This window comes from Eucyclogobius newberryi, unplaced genomic scaffold, assembly GCF_026437365.1.
Source record: "Eucyclogobius newberryi isolate DKJ021-1_F unplaced genomic scaffold, fEucNew1.0.hap1 SCAF_2, whole genome shotgun sequence".
NCBI classification, from domain to species: Eukaryota; Metazoa; Chordata; class Actinopteri; order Gobiiformes; family Gobiidae; genus Eucyclogobius; species Eucyclogobius newberryi.
This window is the reverse complement of record NW_027315834.1, coordinates 20,638,896-20,660,634: the sequence shown is the minus strand read 5'-3', so window position 1 is coordinate 20,660,634 and position 21,739 is coordinate 20,638,896. Positions and strand designations below refer to the sequence as shown.

The 21,739-nt window shown below is 38.4% G+C and overlaps 4 protein-coding genes across 5 annotated transcripts; 3 read left to right on the top strand and 1 right to left on the bottom strand.

Annotated features, from left to right (window-relative positions):
• Positions 1 to 699: 699 nt before the first annotated feature.
• Positions 700 to 5,289, top strand: brap (BRCA1 associated protein). The gene is made up of 13 exons (XM_072454283.1): positions 700 to 1,022; positions 1,090 to 1,254; positions 1,354 to 1,570; positions 1,637 to 1,826; positions 2,680 to 2,793; positions 2,867 to 3,015; positions 3,172 to 3,247; positions 3,320 to 3,458; positions 3,640 to 3,749; positions 3,816 to 3,905; positions 4,005 to 4,108; positions 4,364 to 4,503; positions 4,793 to 5,289. Exons 1-13 carry the CDS (start codon positions 944 to 946, stop codon positions 5,017 to 5,019), a joined length of 1,800 nt encoding a protein of 599 aa, XP_072310384.1. The 5' UTR covers positions 700 to 943; the 3' UTR covers positions 5,020 to 5,289.
• An 883-nt stretch (positions 5,290 to 6,172) lies between these two features.
• On the top strand, positions 6,173 to 8,977 carry tor4aa (torsin family 4, member Aa). Of its 2 annotated transcripts, XM_072454483.1 has the most exons (3): positions 6,173 to 6,288; positions 7,472 to 7,936; positions 8,021 to 8,977. In XM_072454483.1, exons 2-3 carry the CDS (start codon positions 7,472 to 7,474, stop codon positions 8,867 to 8,869), a joined length of 1,314 nt encoding a protein of 437 aa, XP_072310584.1. In that variant the 5' UTR covers positions 6,173 to 6,288; the 3' UTR covers positions 8,870 to 8,977. The 2 variants fall into 2 exon arrangements, with proteins under 2 accessions (XP_072310584.1, XP_072310583.1); XM_072454482.1 differs by lacking the exon at positions 6,173 to 6,288 and having other exon boundaries at positions 7,457 to 7,936.
• A 3,803-nt stretch (positions 8,978 to 12,780) lies between these two features.
• LOC140367695 (non-selective voltage-gated ion channel VDAC2) lies at positions 12,781 to 16,252 on the bottom strand. Its single transcript, XM_072454282.1, has 9 exons — positions 16,126 to 16,252; positions 15,333 to 15,403; positions 15,115 to 15,164; positions 14,347 to 14,499; positions 14,220 to 14,272; positions 13,925 to 14,146; positions 13,662 to 13,812; positions 13,493 to 13,550; positions 12,781 to 13,402 (listed from the first exon to the last, which is right to left on the bottom strand). Exons 2-9 carry the CDS (start codon positions 15,397 to 15,399, stop codon positions 13,311 to 13,313), a joined length of 846 nt encoding a protein of 281 aa, XP_072310383.1. The 5' UTR covers positions 15,400 to 15,403; positions 16,126 to 16,252; the 3' UTR covers positions 12,781 to 13,310.
• Positions 16,253 to 16,630: 378 nt separating this feature from the next.
• On the top strand, positions 16,631 to 21,439 carry slc25a1b (slc25a1 solute carrier family 25 member 1b). The gene is made up of 9 exons (XM_072454281.1): positions 16,631 to 16,963; positions 18,569 to 18,676; positions 19,060 to 19,159; positions 19,247 to 19,385; positions 19,463 to 19,547; positions 19,882 to 19,986; positions 20,473 to 20,588; positions 20,660 to 20,733; positions 20,979 to 21,439. The coding sequence occupies exons 1-9, from the start codon at positions 16,846 to 16,848 to the stop codon at positions 21,091 to 21,093; spliced, it is 960 nt and encodes a 319-aa protein (XP_072310382.1). The 5' UTR covers positions 16,631 to 16,845; the 3' UTR covers positions 21,094 to 21,439.
• The last annotated feature ends 300 nt before the right edge of the window (positions 21,440 to 21,739 follow it).

Sequence of the window (21,739 nt, the reverse complement as noted above, 5' to 3'; positions counted from 1 at the left end):
CATCATAAAGTGCGAATTTTATTCTACAAATGAGACGCTTTTGGCTACAGCACCAGCGTTATTATATATGCGTATTTATTTATTTACTTGACAATGATTTGATTATTTTTCACTCAGACTTAAGAATTGAACAGTCTGAAACAACCCTGTTTTTTGATTTTTGTTTTTCCTCCTTACTTTTTCTGTCGATCAAATATCTGACCGTCGATGCTCATGATTATCATGTTGCCAGCTGTTGCCAGACTATTTCGTGTGCGTACAAAACGCAATTCTAACTACTTTGAAGTTGTCCGTCTTTACAGCAGATTTTTAGCTCCGCCTCAGTTGTGGCTATAAACTTGTCGAGTAATGTAACATGGGAAGTGTGACGTAGGGGCAAAACTGAAAGACCAACCGACAGAGTCTGAGGAATAAAGTCTGGCGGTAATGCAACACTTGGATGCCAACCGCCATAAAACAACAACAACAACAACAACTTGTCGACCATCCAGGTGAGGTAACATCTAAAAAATAGCCTATAATAATTGCCAAGTAAATAATAAGGGAAATTGCATTTCTTTGTTTTATAACCGCATAGTATTCCCTACCATCTCGATGGTTTTACAATTTTTTATGTGCGGATTTTTTTTAAATAAAAGGTCTGTTTTAATAGTCTAATTCCCCCAGGGGGCAGTGTAACAAACGACATGTTCAGCGAAGGAGACGTCAGCCGGGTTAGCCTTATGTTAGCATTAGCACATACTTCTTCAGTCTTAACGTTAGCTTTATGTTCTATAGAATTGTCAACACTAAAAAGAACCATCACTGCCGTCAGGGCAAATACTTCTAATGTACTAACTAGTTTACATTTCTCATAGATAGTTTGTAAAAGTAGCCAAGAGCTAGCTGTTGTTAGCTTGATGTTTGTTGGTTTGTTTATTGCTGCTGTAGCCTTCTGTTACCCATGAGTGTGTCTCTGGTTGTTATCCGACTGGAAGTAGCAGAACAGTCTCCTTTTCCACGGGGTTTCCAGTACTCTGCCGGTAAGTGTTTACAGAGTAGATTTGTCTGTTTGGGAACAATGTGAAACTGTTTTTTGTGTTGTGACAGCGGCCGAGAGCATGTCAGAAGAGGAACAAGAGGAGAAGGCTTTGGGCATAGCCAAACTGGCGCTCAGTGGAAAGACCCATCTAGAAAGAACAGCTATACTACACCAGCATATAGGCAGTAGAGCCATGGGTGACATGCTTATAGAAACCTTTGAGCCCAGCCCGGGTAAGCACCCACCAGACTGAAACTACATTTTCTTAATCCTTTACGTTGTCATTCCTATGTTGCTGAACTAAATGTGTGTATTTCTCTGTGTTGCTTTAGATAAAGGTGGGGGTGAAGAGTGTGGTGGTTCAGCCGATGACAGCAGTGAGAGTGTAGCTGTGAAGTCAGAACTGGACATCTCTGAGAGAGCACACAAAAACACTCCAGTCATGGCACCAGACTCGCCCTCCAAACAGCTACCAGATCAGATTTCCTTCTTCAGTGGAAACCCCTCTGTCGAGATTGTACATGGCATCATGCACCTCTACAAGACAAAGTGAGACACACTAACAATACTGTCCTTTGACTTTTCAAAGTATTAAAACAACCTTATTTCTTGCAGCAAGATGACATCTCTGACTGAAAATGTCAGACGTAGTGCCATGGTGTGCATCTTGTCTGTGCCTGCAACTATGACCAGTCATGATCTTATGAAGCTCTTGGCCCCCTTTAATGATGCCATGGACCACATGAAGATAATTCGAGACTCTACACCAAACCAATACATGGTTTTGATTAAGTTCTGTTCACAGGTAGGTTTTGTAACATAATCATGGCCTGTCTAGTATAGTCCAATTAGTGAGATGACTGATGCTGAATAGTATTTAGCAGTGTGCTGAAGGGTTGGGTTGAACCTCACTCAGAGCATATACTGAGATTTTATGCTAGTTTTCAATACATCTGACAGCATTTAAAGAAGATGGGATGTTCATATCTAAATGAATATTGGAGATACAGCTCCCACTGACAAAAGCTCTAAATTCTGTCAATGAATGTGGAAAACAACAATGGTTGTTGTATAGATATTTTGAATAGAAAACATTTAGTTTCAATCACTGAAAACATTGTCTCTTTGTGATTTTCACTTTTTTTCACTTTTGTGTGCAAATGTTGATTTAAAATTTAATGACCACCCAAAGTATACTTGCCCCACCAACAGTCACCGCACACTCCCACTGCCTTTACATAGCAGTAGCCTACAGAAAAGTAGGATTATGTCTCTTCATACTGAAAAAATGCTTCATTTTAAATACCTATCCTTACCATCTATCTTCTCTTACGCTCAACTAGTCTTGACACATTGTTGGCAGGATGAATCCAGTTCTCCTAAACACTCAAAGGATAGTCTTGCTTTGTGCTCTGTATAATCTATTTTGTGGATTTCTGTCTGGTCACTCCTCCTTCACTGCTCATGAACCAGGGAAATGGAACCGTGCAATCACCTGTCACAGTGAAATAGACAAGTGGCCATAGTCCCTTAATGAAAACTGTCGTGATGGTGCCTGAGGCAAACCCCATACATTTGTTAACTTCTACTTTATTTTCAAAATGTCCAGATAAACTTAACATTTAAATAATTATTTTTAAACTTTTTATGTTATTCAGGCTGATGCTGACAGTTTTTACACTGCCTGTAATGGTCGACAGTTCAACTCTATAGAAGAGGCAGTGTGTCAGTTGGTCTATGTGGAGAGAGCAGAGGTTTTTAAATCTGAAAATGTAAGTATTGTGTTATATTTTCAAAACATTAGCAGCATACATGTTCATTGCTTTCATAATTTCTGTTATCCAGGGGGCCAGCCTACCAGTGATGGAGTTGACTGAGCTGCCCAAGTGCACAGTGTGCCTGGAGAGAATGGACGAGTCTGTGAATGGTGTCCTCACAACACTGTGTAACCACAGCTTTCATAGTCAGTGTCTTCAGCGCTGGGAGGATGTCTCGTAAGTGGCATGAATTAGGAATGACACATGGAATTGAAAATAGTGCTGAAAATGGTCTCTTCAGCTGGTTATTTCTACGAGCTACATGTAAAATGCTGCTTGTTTCTGGCCTGTTCTTGCACAAATGGACAATAGATGCCTATTGTTTTCTTTTAGGTGCCCAGTATGCAGGTATTGCCAAACACCAGAGCCGGTGGAAGAGAACAAGTGCTTTGAGTGTGGTGTGCAGGAGGTAATTATCAATCTTTGCATTATTCTTTGTAAATGTTCTATTATCTGTACTTTACTTTACCTTTTGTTGTAGAACCTATGGATTTGTTTGATCTGTGGCCACATTGGTTGTGGTCGATACGTTAGTCGTCACGCTTACAAACACTTTGAAGAAACACAGCATACATACGCTATGCAGCTCACCAACCACAGAGTATGGGACTATGCTGGAGGTACTGTCTGCATTTGGTGTGAAATTTCATCATTAAAGCAACATTTGTATATTGATTCATAGTATTTCTGTTTTTACTTAAATTACATGTATTGAACAACTTAAGTTGCAGTAAATCTAAGTGTCTATTCAATAGAAGAGTTCTCTGCTAATGGATAACTTCAGTGTTTGTTCTGATGCAGATAATTATGTGCACCGCCTAGTGGCCAGTAAGACTGATGGGAAGATGGTACAGTATGAATGTGAAGGAGACCTCTGTCATGATGAGAAAATTGATGCACTTCAACTTGAAGTAAGCCTATAAACCCACTTTAACCTGCAGCAGTGAACATGTCTAATCATTGTCTATTATCTACAGTACTCGTACCTTCTAACGAGTCAGCTAGACTCACAAAGAATTTACTGGGAGAATAAGATTACTCATCTGGAAAAAGAGACGGCAGAGGAGGTACTGGCAACAAAAACCCATAGTGTGCATTTTTTGTTAATGTTAAATGTATTTGTAGTGGTAAGAATTTTTATGATCTCACAAATTTACAATTTCTAGATAAACAACATGAAGTCCAAATTTAAGGAGACCTTGGAGCGCTGTGATAACTTGGAGCGGCGGCTAGGAGAGTTCTCTAAAGAGAAACAGGCCGTGGACAAAAAGTAGGTTTATATGTATGTATGTATGTATGTATGTATGAGTGGTCTGAACTTTGGCTGAAAATGATTAAAAAAAAAAACTAAAGGTCTATGTAAAATTCTGAACTCTGATAATGAACACAAATGGGGGAAAAAATAGAATTCAGAAATGTCTGGTAAAGGTAAACAAAAAGGGCAAATGGTAAAGGGGGGCAATTTGTGTTTTACAGTTATTATGTATGTATGTATAATTATTGTTTGAATTGTATGTCTGTCCAGGTGCACTCAGCTTAATAGCAGAGTGGTAAAGCTTAGCCAGGAGCTGAAGGAGGAACAGGAGATGAACCGCTGCTTGAGAGCCAACCAGACTCAACTACAGTCACAGCTAGTCGAAGAAGACCGAAAGGCCAAAGACAGTCGTGAGTAAACTGGCCTACACCAGGATGTTTCTAATAAGATCAATGCTATGGAGTTTTTACAATTGACAAGTTTTTTTTTTTAATTTAGGAAATAGCCTGACCCATACTATTTTATTTTTGACTTTTCAGAGCTTTTAACCTTCTTACAGTACTATTGGTACCTCCATATATGTGCCCAAAGTGATTGATTGATTCCTAAAGTCTTTAGCTATAGAAAAGTCTCTATCCTTCTCCTGTGAGCAATGCCATAATAATGCGTGTCATAAAATATATCTCTTGTGTTTTTCAGTGGAGCATAAAGAGACAACCATATCTGAGTTACAGGAACAGCTCAGAGATGTGATGTTTTATTTGGAGACACAACAGCAGATCGAGCACCTTTCCCCTGAGGCACGTAGTGAAATTCAAGATGGACAGATCAACATCGGGGCCAGTCCCTTAGACAGTGCTCTGAGCTCCGATGGAGCCGGCCCCTCTTCTAGAGGAAGGAGGGGTCGAGGCCGGAAGAGGAAGTAATGCTTCTACTGGAACATGCTAGAAAACAGCTGTGGGCTTAAAGACAAATGACTGTGCATTTTTTAACTTGTGTTTAAATGATTTTGTTGGTTGTTGGTAAACAGTGCTGTGATCTAGCACATTCAAAAATCAAATTTGTAGATGCAAAGTTTTTGCATCTGCCTCTAGTTCTTCTAGGTTTCAGAATTATCATTAGTGTAAGTTAAATATGCTCAGCTACATATAAATATGTATAAATATGTCATTTATATGATCAAAGTGTTTTTTTGCTTACGTGTTCCATTTGTAAATCTTATCATTGTGCACATTTATGAAAAGCTGGATTATGGCCTTCATATAATTATTCTGTCATAAATATTTTATCAACCTTTATCCCTCAAATATATGAGGAAACTTTGTTGTGTCTAAATATTGCACATGTGTGGAATTCAACAAACCTGCAACACAAAAGACCTTTCCTTGTGTTATTAAATCATGCAGTGACACAGGCCCTATTGTCAAAACATGAGTTACCTTTACCTGTTTGCTCACTATGCAGTGTACATGCATGACAACACAGAACCAACCACTTCTACGCACACATTTACATTGCTGACCAGCGCTATATATCAGCCGTAGTAAAGTAGTTTAGCCTGATGTCAAATGTGTTGGTGAAAGGACAAGGAATGTTCTCTAAAACAAGCATACTGATGGACGAGATATTTGTGTCGTATTATCAGGTTCTTTGTGCAAAACTAGTACAAACAAGCAGAATAACATTGATCCACTGTAAAAGTCATGGAGTATTTTGTGACTTCCTCCTACACACCAAATGAACAGTTTATACAGCAGCTTGTTTAAAGTAAACTGTGTACAACTACTACTTCATCAGCCTCAAGATCCAGCAGCATAGGCCTTTCCTTGCACTGTTTCCCCGTGTTCTCCATGCAAAGTTTTGCCACACCTATGTGCTATTTTTATCTTTGCATTGACTATTATGTATATGTTGGCCCTAAGTGCTCTTTTTCAAAACGTATATTGCTAGTTTTTTCAACAGTTTATCTAAAAATCATATCTCATAAATATTTTTTCTTGCGTACCAAAGTACATGTTTCATTTAATATTTCCGAGTCTACCTCTTCTGAAATAAAAGCGGACCAGAGAAAAGAGGAACAGAGAGGAGGGGCCAGTGGAGGAAAGTTACACTGCGGCTCTGCGCTGTGACTTGTTCCTGTTCAGTAAACCTTAAAATGGACTAAGGTTACGTTTGCCATTCAAGACGCATCCAAGGTAAACCTTTTGAGTCCCTTTATTTCTTTGACTGCTTCATTTTGGTACGTTATTTGCATGTACATTACATTTTCAAGTGGGTGTACCGTTGGGTGTGCGCCAGTGTCAGTCTCTTTGTGTTACAAAAGTTCACAAACCTGTTACAGAAATGTATTCAGAAAATGTTCTGTTTTGTATTTTAATATTATTACGATTATTATTATTCACACACACTTGTGTGCTAAAGTTTTTCAGTCATTTGCTACGCATACAGCTAAATGCTTGATAAATAACTGCAAACCTACCACTTTTTACATATTTTTGTTATATATATTAGGTTTTCATCTCTATATTCTTGTGGTGAATGTTTACCAGAGACAACAAGGCATTTACCAAAGTGAAACTCTATCCTTGATCACGCATGACAATCCCCCTTTCACTTTATTTCCTCATGGTTTTCCCAGTAATAACTCAAAGGAACCTGGCTTTGATAAAGCTTATTTTTGCCAAATTCATGTTTATACTTGATGAGCTGTAAACCAGATTTTTATTTTGTTACACTGTAACAATGGTATAAATGGACAATGATTCTGAATTCATTAAACCTGGTGAATGAGAATTCTTATAAAAGTGTTTTGCTATTAAGCAGCCAAACATGCAGTTACTATGGTATTTAAATCTTTATTTGTTCAACAAGTGACATTTGGCCTATTTTTGTCTTTCATGGGTTTAGTTGTCACCTAAGGCAAGAGGAAAGGGTCTAAAACTATTTCACAGACATGATGCAACAGTTCTCACATTCTCTTTACACAGATACTATACATTCTAGTGTTTTCTCATGCTTCTTACACAGCTGCCTCTAGCGTACCAGTGGTTCTCAAACTTTTCAAAATTACCCCCTAGGAAAAGATTTCTTTCCGAGTACCACCAGATCTAAACCAGGTCATCTAACAGGATTATTCCAGGTCAGAATCTACAACTTACGAAAAGGAAGCCTAAAATGTGTATTAAATTGACTCTAAAATAAGCAAATACCACTGCAGCAGAAGAATGCCGTACTACCTGAAGGAGCTCGCCACAGTTCGAGAAACACCGGTCTAGACTCTTCAAATGCAAAGCAATGCTGAGAGACTATCGGAGGATGTACTTACTTTTTGCGGTTAAAATATTTGTTGCTAGCTAATTTAGCATGTTCTATTTGCAGATGAGTGACCACGACAGCAGTGCCTCAACCTCCCAAATAGGAGACTTTGATGAAGACACAAATGGCGACACAAACAGTGAATTAGAAGTAGACAGAGATGACGGACATGAGAAAAAAGATGTGTCCAATTCGTCTGGCTTCTCGTCCTCTCTGCGTGCTGTTATACGCATCAGACAGAAGTACCAGGCCATGAAGAAACGCAGACAAGACCTGGCCCTGAGCCTTACAGCAGCTGGGACTCAGACAGGGGCCCCGATCAGGACTAGCCCCAAAATCTTCACTTTTGATCCCCTAAATGCCTCTGTTCACTCCTCACTGGAAAGCACTATTCATCAGAGGAAAAAGAGGAAAAGAAAGAAAAGAGTGTTGTTTCCTAACAGTGGAGGGTGCAGGGTCCCGCCAAAAGAACGCAGCAGCCGAGCCAAATACTCCCTTTATCTACTCCTTGCCATTGTCTTCCTTCAGGTGATGTATATTTGGTTTGTTTTAGACCATTTCTCTGGACATCAATATTTAAATTATCATTTTTTGTGTCTTTTTTTTTTTCAGGTTTACAATGCCATAGAAAATCTTGATGATCATGTTCTCAAATACGACCTGGAGGGCCTAGAGAAGACATTGCGTAGGGAGGTGTTTGGGCAGCAGGGGGCAGTGGAGGGCCTCATGTCTCATTTACAGGAATATCTGTCCACTTATGTCCACAACAAGCCTCTGGTTGTGTCTTTGCACGGCCCCAGTGGGGTTGGTAAAAGCCTCCTGGGTCGCCTCCTGGCTGGACACTTTCGATCAGTAGTTGGGGAGGCTTTGGTTCTTCAGTACTACGTCCTGCACCACTGTCCCCAGGAGGCAAATGCCCTCCATTGTGCTCAGAACCTGAGTGCTCTGATTTCTCACACTATGGAGCAAGCAGAGGAGGAGGAGAAGATCCCATTATTGATTTTTGATGAGGTTGAGTACATGCACCAAGACATATTGGATGCACTGTTGCAGCTTGTGGCCACCAAGAAGTCTAACGAGTACCTGAATGCAATCTACCTATTTCTGAGCAACCTAGGCCATGAGCAAATCACAAAGCATTTGCTTCACAACTCATCGAGCATCTCTGCAACAGCCTCTGGTCATGGCCACTTGATCAAAGAGCTCACCCCAATTCTACGCAACACTCTGGATGGACTGCACCCACTGTGGGCAGAGGCGGACATTTTACCTCTGGGCCTTCTGGAAAAGGTTCATGTGATGGAGTGCTTTCTGGAGGAAATTACTCGTGAAGGTTTCTATCCGGACAATGCCAACATAGAGCGGCTGTCAGGAGAGATAGAATATTATCCCATTGTAGGGGGACATGAATACTCCCAGACAGGCTGCAAGCAAGTGGTGGCCAAAGTCAACCTGCTATGAAATGTGAATGCTTTAAGGAAATACTTAGAATTCCTTCCTCTATGAAGACTTAAAACACGAGGCGGACTTGAGGCTACAAAACTTGGCACGATTAAAACAACATTTTAGATTATGACATACAACTAGAACTGGATGTTTTACATACTGTAAAATCACCTATTTTCCCCTCTGACTGACATCAAATCTATGTGTAGAAAGTAACTACTTATTACTAGTTTTATAGAAAAAGATTCAGTTGTAGTCATCTGGACACTGTTTTTAGAAAAACAAGACATTTCAAAGAGTCATTCTCAATCTGCAGATCTAGTCTAGTAGATCTATCCTACTCTGAGTATGCGCCTGATAATAGTCTGTTTACAGTTTCTTTGTATCTTAACAGCCCTGTCTATCAAAATTCTATTGTAAACTGGCTGCCACTCCCTCATCACAGAGTACCTGATTTGCATCTGAATGACCAGGGCATCTCCCGCTCCATGACGTCAACACACTATTGTGGGTTGAACCCTAAACCTCCATTTCTGTTTAAAGAGGAATTCTCTCTCTTTTTTTTTTTTTTTTTTTTTTAACAAAAATGGCCTCCTGAACTCCTTTTTCAAAACATATCTTCTCCTGCTTAGAAACTGTAAACAGACAGGATAATATCAGGAGGTTCCGCCTGGTGGGCAGGGCCTACTCAGAGTAGGATAACTATCTTAGTTCTTTACTCTTGGATGAAAGTCGAAACATCTTGTTTTTATAAAAACAGCCCAGACGACTACAACAGAATGTTTTCTACAATGGACAAATGCTGCTTATTACTGGTAGTTTTTTGGTAATTGTACTTTAAACATATATCCTACTAGTCATAGGCATTACTGAGTACAGAATAAGTCCCAGTCGTCCCAATCGTCTCACCTCTGTATCTGCTCCTTTCCACTTCTACAAACCGTAGTAGCACTGCATTGCCTTAACTGACTTAAAACAACTTAATTCCACTTCAAACAGTTTAATAAATCAAAATTTGTATAAAAGACCAACCTAAGGATTCCGGATTATGTTTATTCCTGAGCTCCTTGATGGAACGTGTCTTGAACGCTGCAAGGGTTAAAGGAGACCTCCAGTACAAAGGAAAGCGCATCTTCTTTGCTCCAGATACAAGGTTCGTCAACAATGGCAAAAGTTCTACCACATCTGTGAGGAGCTCAGGAGGAGAAAGAAAAAACACATGCTCAGAACACCAGGAGAAGCATTAGGATTGGACTTACCTCCCTTTTAATTTTTTTTTTTTTTTATCAGGTTCTGGGTTTGATGCCTGTTTCCCTTTTGTTTTAGTTTTTACCTTGTCAGCTGTTTTGTGTTCTTATGTTTCTTGTGTGTGTTTGTTGTTTACGACGAGAGATTAAAACATTTGAAGGTTATCAACGGTAAGATCAATACAATCAACCCAATGGCAACAGAAATATTTCAATATTACAAACACAAAAAATAATAAAGATGAAATGTCTAAACTTAGACATTTTATATTTAAAAGAGACACTGAACATCAAATGAATGGCAGTGTTCATCAAAAATAAATGAAATTTTGTTCCTATTCCTAAAATCCTATTATTCATCCTACAAAGGCAAACATAGAAGGATAGTTGCAATATTGATCTCAAACAAAAAAATGTAACATGGTTTTGAATATTACATACATGGAATATTAATGGAAAGGTTTTCACACAATGAGCCAAATATACAAACAACAAAACAAAGCCGTAATAATTAGTTTGGACGCTGAAAAGGCTTTTGAGGCTGTTTGCTGGTCATACTTATTTAAAGTCCTGAACAAATTTCAAATTAACGATTTAATTATACCAAATATTGGGGCTCTTTACGAAGGTCCAACATCAAGAATTAAAATCAATGGTCATCTGACGGATCCACTGACTCTGGAAAGGGGAGGTAGGCAGGGCTGTACCTCGTCTCCCTCCTGTTTGCTTTGTATTTGGAACCATTGGCCCAATTTATTAGACAAGCAAAATAATTCACAGTGTTACAATTGATAGTTTGGAACTTAAAGCTGCTTTTGACCAAAAAGACCATTAAACATATCTTGACTTATCCCATACTTAAATCTAAATCAAAGGATTGAAACTATAAAAATGAATATTTTGCCCAAATTTCTATCTGTCCCAGACTCTCCCGATTTCCATCCACAACCGGCTGAAGAGTGTAATAAAACAATCTCAAGATTTGTGTGGCAAGGCAGAAAACCCTGAATCTGAAAAGGGAGGATGGGGTTTACCTTGTCTGAAAAATTACTTTGTTTCAGTTCAAATCTGAGCGTTGCTGTACTTGCGTGATCCAGAATATGAAGCTCAATGGTAAAATATTGAGATGAATGTTTAACGAGGATTCCTGTGCAGGCCTTACTGGCAGATGAGAGACAGTTGAGTCATTTGGAGGAAGTTAAGAATTCCTGGGTAAAATCTGCTTACAACAAGGAAGGAGCTAATCAAGACATACAAACTGAACAAAGATGTTAAAATCTTAATTTGGTTGGCTTATGACCAAGGTTTTGTACCAAATAGATCTGAGCATAGATTTAGGGAACTTTCAAGGGGAATAATATCTAAATTATATCAATGTATTTTTTATTATGGACCAATACTCTACTAAATATATCAAAAACAAATGGGAAGGAGAGAATGGTCTTGTTTTAACAGACAACCCGTGGGAAGATGTTTGTACATCCCTGTGGAAGACTACAGAATTATATGTTTGGGGAGAGTTTTGTTGGAACAATGTATCACGTTTTTCATAACACCATGTCAAAGTGCCCATTATTCACAGGGAGGTACAGAATGTTGGATAAATTGTGGCAGCCAGGAGGCAAACCACTATCAGGTCTTCTGGGAATGTCCTGTTGTTCAGAAGTTCTGGACTAAAATTAAGGACAGTTTTGACGTTTGCCATTCCATTCAATTTTGGAACTATGTACTTGGGCCTAAAATCTCTTGCCATGGACACAGTGAATGGATACCTTTGGAATGTGCTTTTGGGAGTGGAAAAAAAAGCTATAACAAAGAAATAGATGACGCAAAACCCCCCAACGACCAAGAACTGGACTGACATAACAAGAATTAGACTAATGTAAAATAATAATAATAATATTTTAACTTTGGACTCGTTGGGACTTTTATTTTCTTGTGAATATGCTGATTTATTTATTTTTTCTATTGAAGTTTGTTTGATGTCGACTTGTCTTTATTTTGCTCTCTGGTCGTACTATGTACTGTGTACATCTGTACATCTTGTCTGAATTGTACCTTCCCCACCTGCAGCACAATGGTCCCACAAAATGATGCTACTGATTTGTTTTAGTTTCAAGCATGTCCATGTAAACTTCTAACTTTTGTAGAATTAAATACAAAAACAAAACAAAAACTGTAGGGTAAAGTAGAAATAGGTAATTGTTATTGACCAACTACATTTATGTCAGTCAGTGTGGAAAACACGTATGCAGTGCATGTCAATTTCTGGTTCCAGTTGTATGATTGGACTGTAAGCAATATTTATCAAGATGACATTTAAACTGTGAAGGGGGTCAGTGTTGTTATACAGCAATACTATATGTACAATAAAATACATTATCTTGGTATAAAACAAACTAGGCCACACACCATGTATTCTTGAGGTTTTATTAGTGTCTTAGTTGTCGTTGGAAAGAATGAGGTACTGTGTACAAATGACCATAAACAAAAGTGATTATGCATGTTTAGGGAGACTGCTGGTCAGTTTAGAATGTGCCAGAGACTCAAACTAATGCACAAATCTTCATACAACTCATGATTGAAGCCATAAGAATTCATCTGATAAAAACTAAAAAAATGACCCAACTATGTAAGCCAGTAGGTTCCGTAATATAAGCTTCACCAGTCATTTGGGGGCATAGCCTAACTGCTTTTATTATCCCTTTAATAATTAAGCATTTAAAATTTGACAACTCATATTCAATAGTTACATGTTGTTGAAATGTAACAGAACATTTAAATGGATTTAAAAGCTACAACAAAGTAGAAAAAAGACACGCAGCACCATTTTTACCACGCAAACATTTTTTACACTTGCCTTCATATTTTCATTCTCACATGCTTCAGGATAGGAAGGAATAATAGAACACACACTGTTTAATAAGCTACACAAACTACTACTAGTTCTAAGAAGAAATAAATATTTTCCCATTGTATCACAATACAGCACATACTGTATGTATTGTCAGCTTTTAGATGTGAACTTATGTAACTCCTGTATATATTTTCTACTACTGTCAAATGGGCTCTTAGCTGGTTAGGGGCAGCTTGTGGTAATTGCCAGAATGTGCTAAGGGGCTTCCAGAAAAAACAGGCTGCAGAAAACTAGGCAAGGGACACGCGAGTTGTGATTTTTGACATATCAAATGAAAAAATCAAAGTTTTCTTCATGCCTCAAGCTCAAAACCCATGCCAACTTTGTGCCCACCAGCATTGAAGTTCTTTCCATCAATCAGGGCAGAGAGAGTTACTTTAATACCTGTAATTTAGAAAAAAGGGTGGAAATCTGTTCATATTTTTGAGTTTGTTTAATTCATTGTAGCATATTGAAATATGATGTTAACCTTACCAGGCCTGAGACTCTGAGTGTAACCTACTCCAATCAAACTGGCATTGTTTACTTTGGCCTGTAGGTAGAGATAGGATGTGATATATGAGACAATATACTTATACCACAAAATATATTGCCAAGACAAAAAAAAAAAAAAAAAAAAAGGGGGGTAAGGTAAGGTACTTACAGACAGTGATGCATCTTTGTCCAGCTTGTATTTGGCAGCAATACCGAAGCGGGTGTTGTTGCTGCCAGCGGTCCAGGCCAGAGTAACCGCCGTTTCCAGCTCATCGTTTACCTTCTGGTAAATGGATCCACCAAACTCTGTCCCGTCATTACTGTGAGAAAAGTTTCATTTGATGCGTAGGCCTTTAGGTGTACAAACGATAATGGGCTGCTGGTACTATAATTGTTTGTTATTGTATTCCCCACATAACTTAACATACTTACACATTTGTGTGAAGCTGAAAGTCCCCAGTCTTATATCCCAAGGCAAAATTATTCTGGGTCAGTTTAGATTTGCCTGTATCAAAAGCCATTTGGTAGCCAGCCAGCCAGCCCTCGTAACCCAGCACAGCAGCAGCATGGATGATGGGACCTTCAAAGTCCACATCACAGCCCAAGTTCACATAGTCACGCTTGTAACCAGTCTTCAGCTTGCCACTCTTTTTGCTGCACAAAATTAAAATGACATTGATAGAATATCACAATTTGATTTTTGTTCTGTGTATTTATTTGCACTCACCCAGTGTTTGGTACAAAGGATGTATCCAAAGCCACCTTCAGTCCTTGAGCAAGCTACAGACAGACATACAAGTGTTTATTAAACAGACTATCAGGAAAATAACTGCATTTATTTAGCACTCATGTACCTGGTCCTCAACAGTGACTTCAGTGGCCAGAGTATTGTCAGTGTTCCACTTCTGGTTGACGCTGAGCCCCAGCTCTTTCATCTTATATTTGGTTTCCAGGCTTCCTGCAGCCTTCCCTGTGTCTGTGTTACTGGAGCCGGATGTGTTGAACTCCTAACGACGCATGTCAAAAATAACAATCAATATGGGAGATGAATGAACAGAGCAAGACCATAGTTTCCATGCAACACAGTCAGTCACATCAGTAAGTTTTGAGACATTTATAAATATATATTAAACGCCAATAATGGTGCAAATACAATGGATTAATAAAATGATAAATGACCAAACATAAACAGTGTGGAAAACCATACATGCAATAACTGAACGAGAGATAATCATGAAGAAATACATGATAACATAATGAGTCACGAACAGAGTGGCGAATGGGAGATGATTTAAAAAAAAAAAAAAACTCCTGTGTTGTTTTAATCTTCAGTCTTACCATCTACAATAGAGCACAAGAATCCAGAAAAGTGCAACAGGAAAGAACAGGAGTTAAGATGTGCTGGGAAAAGGCAGGTCAAAATAGAATCGACTTATTTCTATCCAGGAATCGATACCAAACTGGGCATACAATACAACATTCAGTGCATACCTTTGTAACATATTTGCAATGCTTTATTATATAAGTGTTGGGAAATTAGAGCGAGCGGGTTACAAATGAACATTAATTCCAACTACCGAAAAATGCTGTCAAGATTTAAAAACAGATATTTATGTCCTTACCACTCCACTTTGTGATTTGGTCTTCAGATCCAGCTTCACAAGCCCAAATCCTGTATAATGAGACTTATTAGATAGTTGAGCGAAACAATATCTGATCAATACAACAATGTTAAGCTGGGTGTGAGGTCCCAGGAAGATGTATTATAAAATTGAATGTTGAAAGGTTTTATGTCTTAATACACAGTTAATAATTTATCACTAGCTATAGAAGCACTCACCATAGCCCTTGCTGAATATGTCCTTGGCTGCCTTGCCCAGGTCTGTGTAAGAAGGAGGGACAGCCATTGTTCTGTAAGATAACAGGCAATACAGCCAGTGGTTATTATTCAGCTCTAAAGCTTTAGGGAACAAATTGTTCCTTTAAAAGTATTATCATAACTGGATAGGTAATGTGTTCTAGGTCTACTGCCTGTAAATTGAAATTAGAAATATTGAAAACGATAAAGAAAGGGTAGAACAAAGCTTGTGATAAACCGTTATTTTCCAAAGGGGCGCAGGGTTTGGATTGGCTCAAGGTTGTGAAAAGGGCCACACGAGTCAAAAAAGACGTGAACACACAGGGATAGTGTGGAAGGTACATTTAATCTTCCGATATTCCTTCATAATGACGAATAGATGCAGCTATATTGGCTTAATTTAGCGAAAAATCAGGATAGTAATATAATGCATGACAACGAGGTTTAGCTTTCGTTAGCACACAACATCGCTCACTCTCTTAGTAATATTGCCATGTCTCTTCAATTGTGAATTAATTATACACATTTTATTTCACGCAACAATATATTTCAACCGTAGACTTTGCTACACAGTAAAATTGTGCTTTTGAATAAAAATGTAGCTAGATCTGTCATTACATAATCCAATAATTTCCTTTCCCTAAATCGCATTGCCAGGCTAGCTAAAAGAGTTAACGTTAACATGAGACAAATTGTACATTCATCAGAAAATATCACTTTACTTGGATACATAAATGTATTAAAACTACATGTGTCATATTGTGAGGTGTCTTACCCGTTCAAATGTCTGAGAGGTTCTGCAACAATGTGAAGCTTGGATCGTCCCAAGTGGTGAAGCTACAAAGCTAGCTTTAACTTAGCAATAGGGCACAATGAAGGAGACACGGAGCGCATGCGCGTACTGGAACGACCAAAAAGGCTTTTTTTTTTTTTTTTTAAGTTTGAGCTTTTTTTGCTGTTTAGGTTTTTGAAATTTGTTTCGATCGATCATGACTATTACGTTATCTATATTTGTTTATTTTCCATCTGTGAAGATAGGCCATCTAGTAACATCAGGAACTTTACTGTAGTTTAATTACCCCATTCTGCAATCGCAATCAACAAAGATTATTCTATTATAATTTTCGTTACGCTATTAAGTAAACAGGTTGTTTTTATTGTTTGAAAAATAATTTACCCGTTCCACCTTAATGTTTTATGACAAACATGGCGTTTTTTCCGCGCAACGGGAAGCATTGCCCTGTACTGGCCCCTCCCTGGGCTCCCCCTGACTCGATACCATCCAGCAGCAGTGTGCAGTGAGGCAACTTGTCAAAAGTACACATTCATTATCAACTTTTGCTCTGTACTAAGTCCAATGGTCACAGCGGCCTGGCCTTTGTATTTGTGCTGCTCCTCTGGCACAGAACACGCAGGCGGACGCTGCACTCTGCAGGGTCTTGGGCGACGAGTGTCCGTGTTGTGATTGAAAGTTAGACCCAGGTCTTTCCCAGTCATGTCTGGACCCCCGAGATTTGTGAGTCCGTTTCACAGACCACGGTGCTTAGCTGCTGCTGCTGCTGCTCCTGCTGGAAAAGCCAAACTTACTCACCCTGGCAAAGCGATTCTGGCAGGTAAGTAAACACATCTTATTCAGAGAAAGTTAAACAAAAAGCTGTTCACACCTCCTCCACAGCTTGAGGTTACATATAGGATTGGCATTGTTGCAGTTGGGACATGCTTGTAAACATGTAATTAATAATAAGGGGCTGAACTAGTTCTGATCATGACAGCTACAGCTATCGGGGAAAACTACTGTTATTCTCATCAGGCTGCAAGTATGTGAGGCCGTTTGCCTCAGGGTAAACCATGCCTCTGTCAGGCTGGTCCAGATCCCAGTGTTTATGAAGACATGTGTTGAGTAATGAACCCCAAACCTGCTGGCTTAGTTAATGACTGACAGGCGTATGGCAAGGTTCATTGTCAATTGATTAACAACGTTTGGAAAATTTATATTTTTTCTTTCATTGTCATAACTCGTAATGAGTTCTCAGATAAATCAGTTTCCATGGGCACAATGACAAAGTATTAGTTTACTCTGGCCTGACCTCTGGTCCATTATGATCTCTAAAATTACTATAATTTCTGGATTTAATGATGAGCCTATATTCATCAAAGTGACGGGAACTTATTCTAGCATTTGACACATAAGTAATGACCACAATGTCAGTTTTCCAATTTTTACTACAAAAATGAAAACACGTTATTTAATTATAAATACTGATGCAGTAGAAGTGCTGGACACTCATTCAGTCAAGGAATCTTGAATTTCCCTATATCTACGTCGACTTACTTACTACTTCCATACAGCTTAATGAGAAATCCACTGTGACCAGCCAGACTTTTTCAAGATGTACCACTCTTTATAAATGGGTGTCTTATTTTTCCATTTCAGACTCAATTTCAGGACCTCAGGTAACACATTCAGCTGAGTTTAGAAAGACTATAACTTGTGTTTTCAAATCCAGATTTATTTGTGCTTGTTGTAGCTGCACAGCCAGTCTTAAAGGAATGCCTGTGGGTGTGTCCGACTCCTAACTATTACTGTCACTGTGTCTTAGCCAAAACCACCTTTGCCAGTTATCTTGTATAAGTCCTGTACTTGCACGTCTGCATGTCACAGAGCAGACAGTGAATGTGTGTTGGACTTTTTTGCATGGCATTTTAAAGACATTGCATGTCTTGAAGCTTATTTAACTATTAGAACTTTAGCCTATAGCAGCATTGAGGTCACCCTCAATCTGCATGGATGTGTTGCTTTAAATTGTTTTGTGGTGAACAGTTTGTGCTGCAAAGAAACACACCCCCTTGAGCTGGAAGAATGGGAACCAGGCCAAGGGGAGTATCAGAATCAGAATCATGCTGGGCTCAGCTGAGCCAATCAGCTGCAAGTTCTGCGTCTGCTGTGTAACTGCAGATGAGTGACAGTCTTTTAAGGTGGAACGGTCCTGTTATGTTCATGTTCCCTCAATGTGTACAGTTTAAAAGGACAAATTATATGCAGCATTGCACTAAAAAGAATGCTTATTGGTACAAATGTATACAATTTGGGTTAATATACTTCTTTTACATATATAAACATAAGGGTAAATGTAAGTTGTGACCATCCCTAAATGTGTTTTGATAGGATGAAGTGATAATATTTTGCCTCTCTCACTAGATTGTGTTTCTTTTTTCAGGTGGGATAGCAGGAGGAATTGAGATCTGTATCACCTTCCCTACTGAGTATGTTAAGACCCAGCTGCAACTAGATGAAAAGGCCAATCCCCCAAAATACAAAGGCATAAGTGAGTTAAAGGGCATTTTTATTAATATTGCAAAAGTATGGGCAATTATTTGATTAGAAATTACTTAAATTGAATCAGACTGCTTAAGACAAGGACCAATAGTTTGAAAAACAGCTTTAATCCACAAGCTGGTAAAGCTATCACTCCTGTCATGCAATTCTCGTTTGCTGCTCTACCAGGGAGAGGCTAAAATTAATTTATTTGTCTTTCATGATTATTTTCTACTTATTGCACACATACCTCAATTCTTTAACCAGCATACACTGAATATCACTGAAATAAAGTCTTTGTATTCTTGACTTAAACTTCTGTTTATTTGAGTTTAACCCCTTGTTATGAAGGTTTTATTGCTGTACTTTTACAAGTCCCTGTTTTTTTGACAGATGATTGTGTAAAGCAAACTGTGAACCATCATGGTGTTCGAGGTCTTTACAGAGGTCTAAGCTCTCTTCTTTATGGATCTATACCTAAAGCTGCTGTTAGGTACTGTTCACTAAACTCAAAACTCTTTTTAATGTGAATTTACCAAATGCTTTGAATTTAACAATCAATGTTTCATTTGATTGACAGATTTGGGGTTTTTGAGTTTCTCAGCAATAAGATGCGCGATGAGAGTGGGAAACTGGACAGCAAGCGAGGATTTATGTGTGGTCTTGGTGCTGGAGTAGCAGAGGCTGTGTTTGTTGTGTGTCCTATGGAGACAGTTAAGGTAATAAAGCACTATAATAAAATGACACTAACAGCATTTTCATCACTGACTGCATCATGCTGCTCTTGTTATGTTAGGTCAAATTTATACACGACCAGACTTCAGCAAACCCAAAGTACCGAGGATTTTTCCATGGAGTTAGGGAGATTATCAGAACTCAAGGTAAGAGTAGTATCTAATAAACTAAAATAATATTACAGAACATTAACTAATCAATTAGTCTGATTTCAGTGGAATATTTTTCCCCAATTGCAGTTGTAATTGTCACATTCATATTTGTATTTTTTACTTACGTAAATAAAAAGTAATAAGCAATGTAAAGAAAATAACCTAGCAACATGGATGAAAACATTGGAATGATGTAAAAAATAATAAAAGTAAAAATAAAGTAAAACACTGCTTCTATCCCAAGTAGACTGTAATAATAAAAAAAAGATTGGTGCACTTTATTCATGAAAAAATAAGAATACCAGTTTGTGATGTGGTTCTTTTTTAGGACTGAAGGGCACTTACCAAGGACTAACTGCCACTGTGCTGAAGCAGGGCTCAAACCAGGCTATCCGTTTTTATGTCATGACGTCACTGAGAAACTGGTATAAAGGTTTGCAAACATCCATCCTTTTAATTGATCTAGACGGCAAAAGGCGGTTAGCGCTCTTGCCTCCCAAGAAGGAGATCATGGGTTCGATTCAACATCACATGATCTCTCTGGGTGGAGTCTGCATGTTCTCCCCGTGTTACCGTGGGTTCTCTCCGGGTTTTCCGGCTTCCTCCCACCGTCCAAAGACTTGCATGTGTTAGGCAAAATTGGTGACTCTAAAATTGGCCCTAGTGAATGAATGTGAGAGTGAACTGTCTGTAATGTCTATGTCTCTGTGTTGGCCCTGCGACAAGTTGGCCACTGTCCAGGGTCTACCCCGCCTAAGGCCCGAAGTCACTGGGATAGGCTCCAGTCATCCGCGACCCCAAAAGGGAACAAGCGATAGAAAATGGATGGAAGGATGGATGGATGGATGGATGGATGGATAGATGGATAGAATACACAATATATATAATTTCTATTAAGATTACCCATTTCAATGCACAGGTGATGACTCCAACAAAGCCATTAACCCTCTGATAACTGGACTTTTTGGTGCTTTTGCTGGAGCTACTAGTGTTTTTGGAAACACTCCTCTAGATGTCATCAAAACTAGAATGCAGGTGTGTAGCGTTTTTAAAACATAATATTTTATTAAAGGTTTCACTAATGATTATAATATATATTTTTTTAGGGTCTTGAAGCTCACAAATACAAAAGCACATGGGACTGTGCTGTTAAGATAATGAAGCATGAAGGTCCAGCAGCGTAAGTTTGTTTAATAAGATAACAAAGTATACATGATAATATTATGTGTTCATCATACAATTTGTTCTGTAAAATATTCTGTTAAGGGCAAGAAACCCCTGAAAATTATATTATTAGATTTTATTCAGACAGGCAAGATAGGGCACCTCTTGTGGCCAGGAAGTAAAATGGCATCAATAATGCTTTTTATGGTATCAGTAATGGTTTTTATGAAATATGGTTAAAAGTTTCTGTTGTTTTGGCAGGTTCTACAAAGGTACAGTGCCACGTCTCGGCCGTGTGTGCATGGATGTTGCCATAGTCTTCATTATTTATGAAGAAGTTGTTAAAGTCCTGAACGTCGTTTGGAAGACAGACTGAAAAGTCTAAGGAGCAAACCCACTTTTCAGGTTTTATCTACCTCCACTCTGTAATTTACAAAAGGGAGTGTTGTGCGCTTTAGTGCAGATGAAAAGCTTGTTGATCAGCTGGTTTTGAAGCTAAGTTTGGCCTCAGAGTAGAACAGGATAGAGGACACACTTTTAAGAACAGGAATGGAATCTGTTGAACAGTGATTAATTTAATTGTGCAATTGGTGTCAGTATTTTGTGAATGAAAACCAACACAGACAAATGTGACTGTAACACTATAGGATTTACATTTGATTGTACTTGAAATTATAACATCCCAATGCAAAACCATTTTCACAAGAATAGGTATTATTGATTTCAAAAAAATAAAATCTAATGGATAACACATAGTCCTTTATATCCAAGGGCTTTAGGTGCATTATTCCTTAAAACAGTTAATGTATGAATAATATGTGTTTTATAATTTATGTTGGAAAGTGATCAAATCAATATTTAGAGTGACTTTATTCACTCGCAAACTTCAACCAAACAGTTGCTCTTGTCTTTTGAAGTTGGGTATGTTTTAAGTTCAGTTACTTAAATAGAAGTGCAGCAAAGTGCCTAAATATTGTTATTTTGAGATAGTAAAAAAGTGAATGTTGATCTATTTATATATG

What these genes read in the sequence shown, in the direction of transcription:
- brap (XM_072454283.1), top strand. Translation starts at nt 944, where the DNA reads ATGAGTGTGTCTCTGGTTGTTATCCGACTGGAAGTAGCAGAACAGTCT. An exon ending in ATGCACCTCTACAAGACAAA is followed by an intron (nt 1,571 to 1,636) that starts GTGAGACACACT and finishes TATTTCTTGCAG; the next exon opens with CAAGATGACATCTCTGACTG. An exon ending in AGTATGGGACTATGCTGGAG is followed by an intron (nt 3,459 to 3,639) that starts GTACTGTCTGCA and finishes GTTCTGATGCAG; the next exon opens with ATAATTATGTGCACCGCCTA.
- tor4aa (XM_072454482.1), top strand. Translation starts at nt 7,457, where the DNA reads ATGTTCTATTTGCAGATGAGTGACCACGACAGCAGTGCCTCAACCTCC. An exon ending in TTGCCATTGTCTTCCTTCAG is followed by an intron (nt 7,937 to 8,020) that starts GTGATGTATATT and finishes TTTTTTTTTCAG; the next exon opens with GTTTACAATGCCATAGAAAA.
- LOC140367695 (XM_072454282.1), bottom strand. Translation starts at nt 15,399, where the DNA reads ATGGCTGTCCCTCCTTCTTACACAGACCTGGGCAAGGCAGCCAAGGAC. An exon ending in CATATTCAGCAAGGGCTATG is followed by an intron (nt 15,165 to 15,332) that starts GTGAGTGCTTCT and finishes CTCATTATACAG; the next exon opens with GATTTGGGCTTGTGAAGCTG. An exon ending in TCCTTTGTACCAAACACTGG is followed by an intron (nt 14,147 to 14,219) that starts GTGAGTGCAAAT and finishes AATTTTGTGCAG; the next exon opens with CAAAAAGAGTGGCAAGCTGA.
- slc25a1b (XM_072454281.1), top strand. Translation starts at nt 16,846, where the DNA reads ATGTCTGGACCCCCGAGATTTGTGAGTCCGTTTCACAGACCACGGTGC. An exon ending in TGGCAAAGCGATTCTGGCAG is followed by an intron (nt 16,964 to 18,568) that starts GTAAGTAAACAC and finishes TTCTTTTTTCAG; the next exon opens with GTGGGATAGCAGGAGGAATT. An exon ending in AAGCATGAAGGTCCAGCAGC is followed by an intron (nt 20,734 to 20,978) that starts GTAAGTTTGTTT and finishes TTGTTTTGGCAG; the next exon opens with GTTCTACAAAGGTACAGTGC.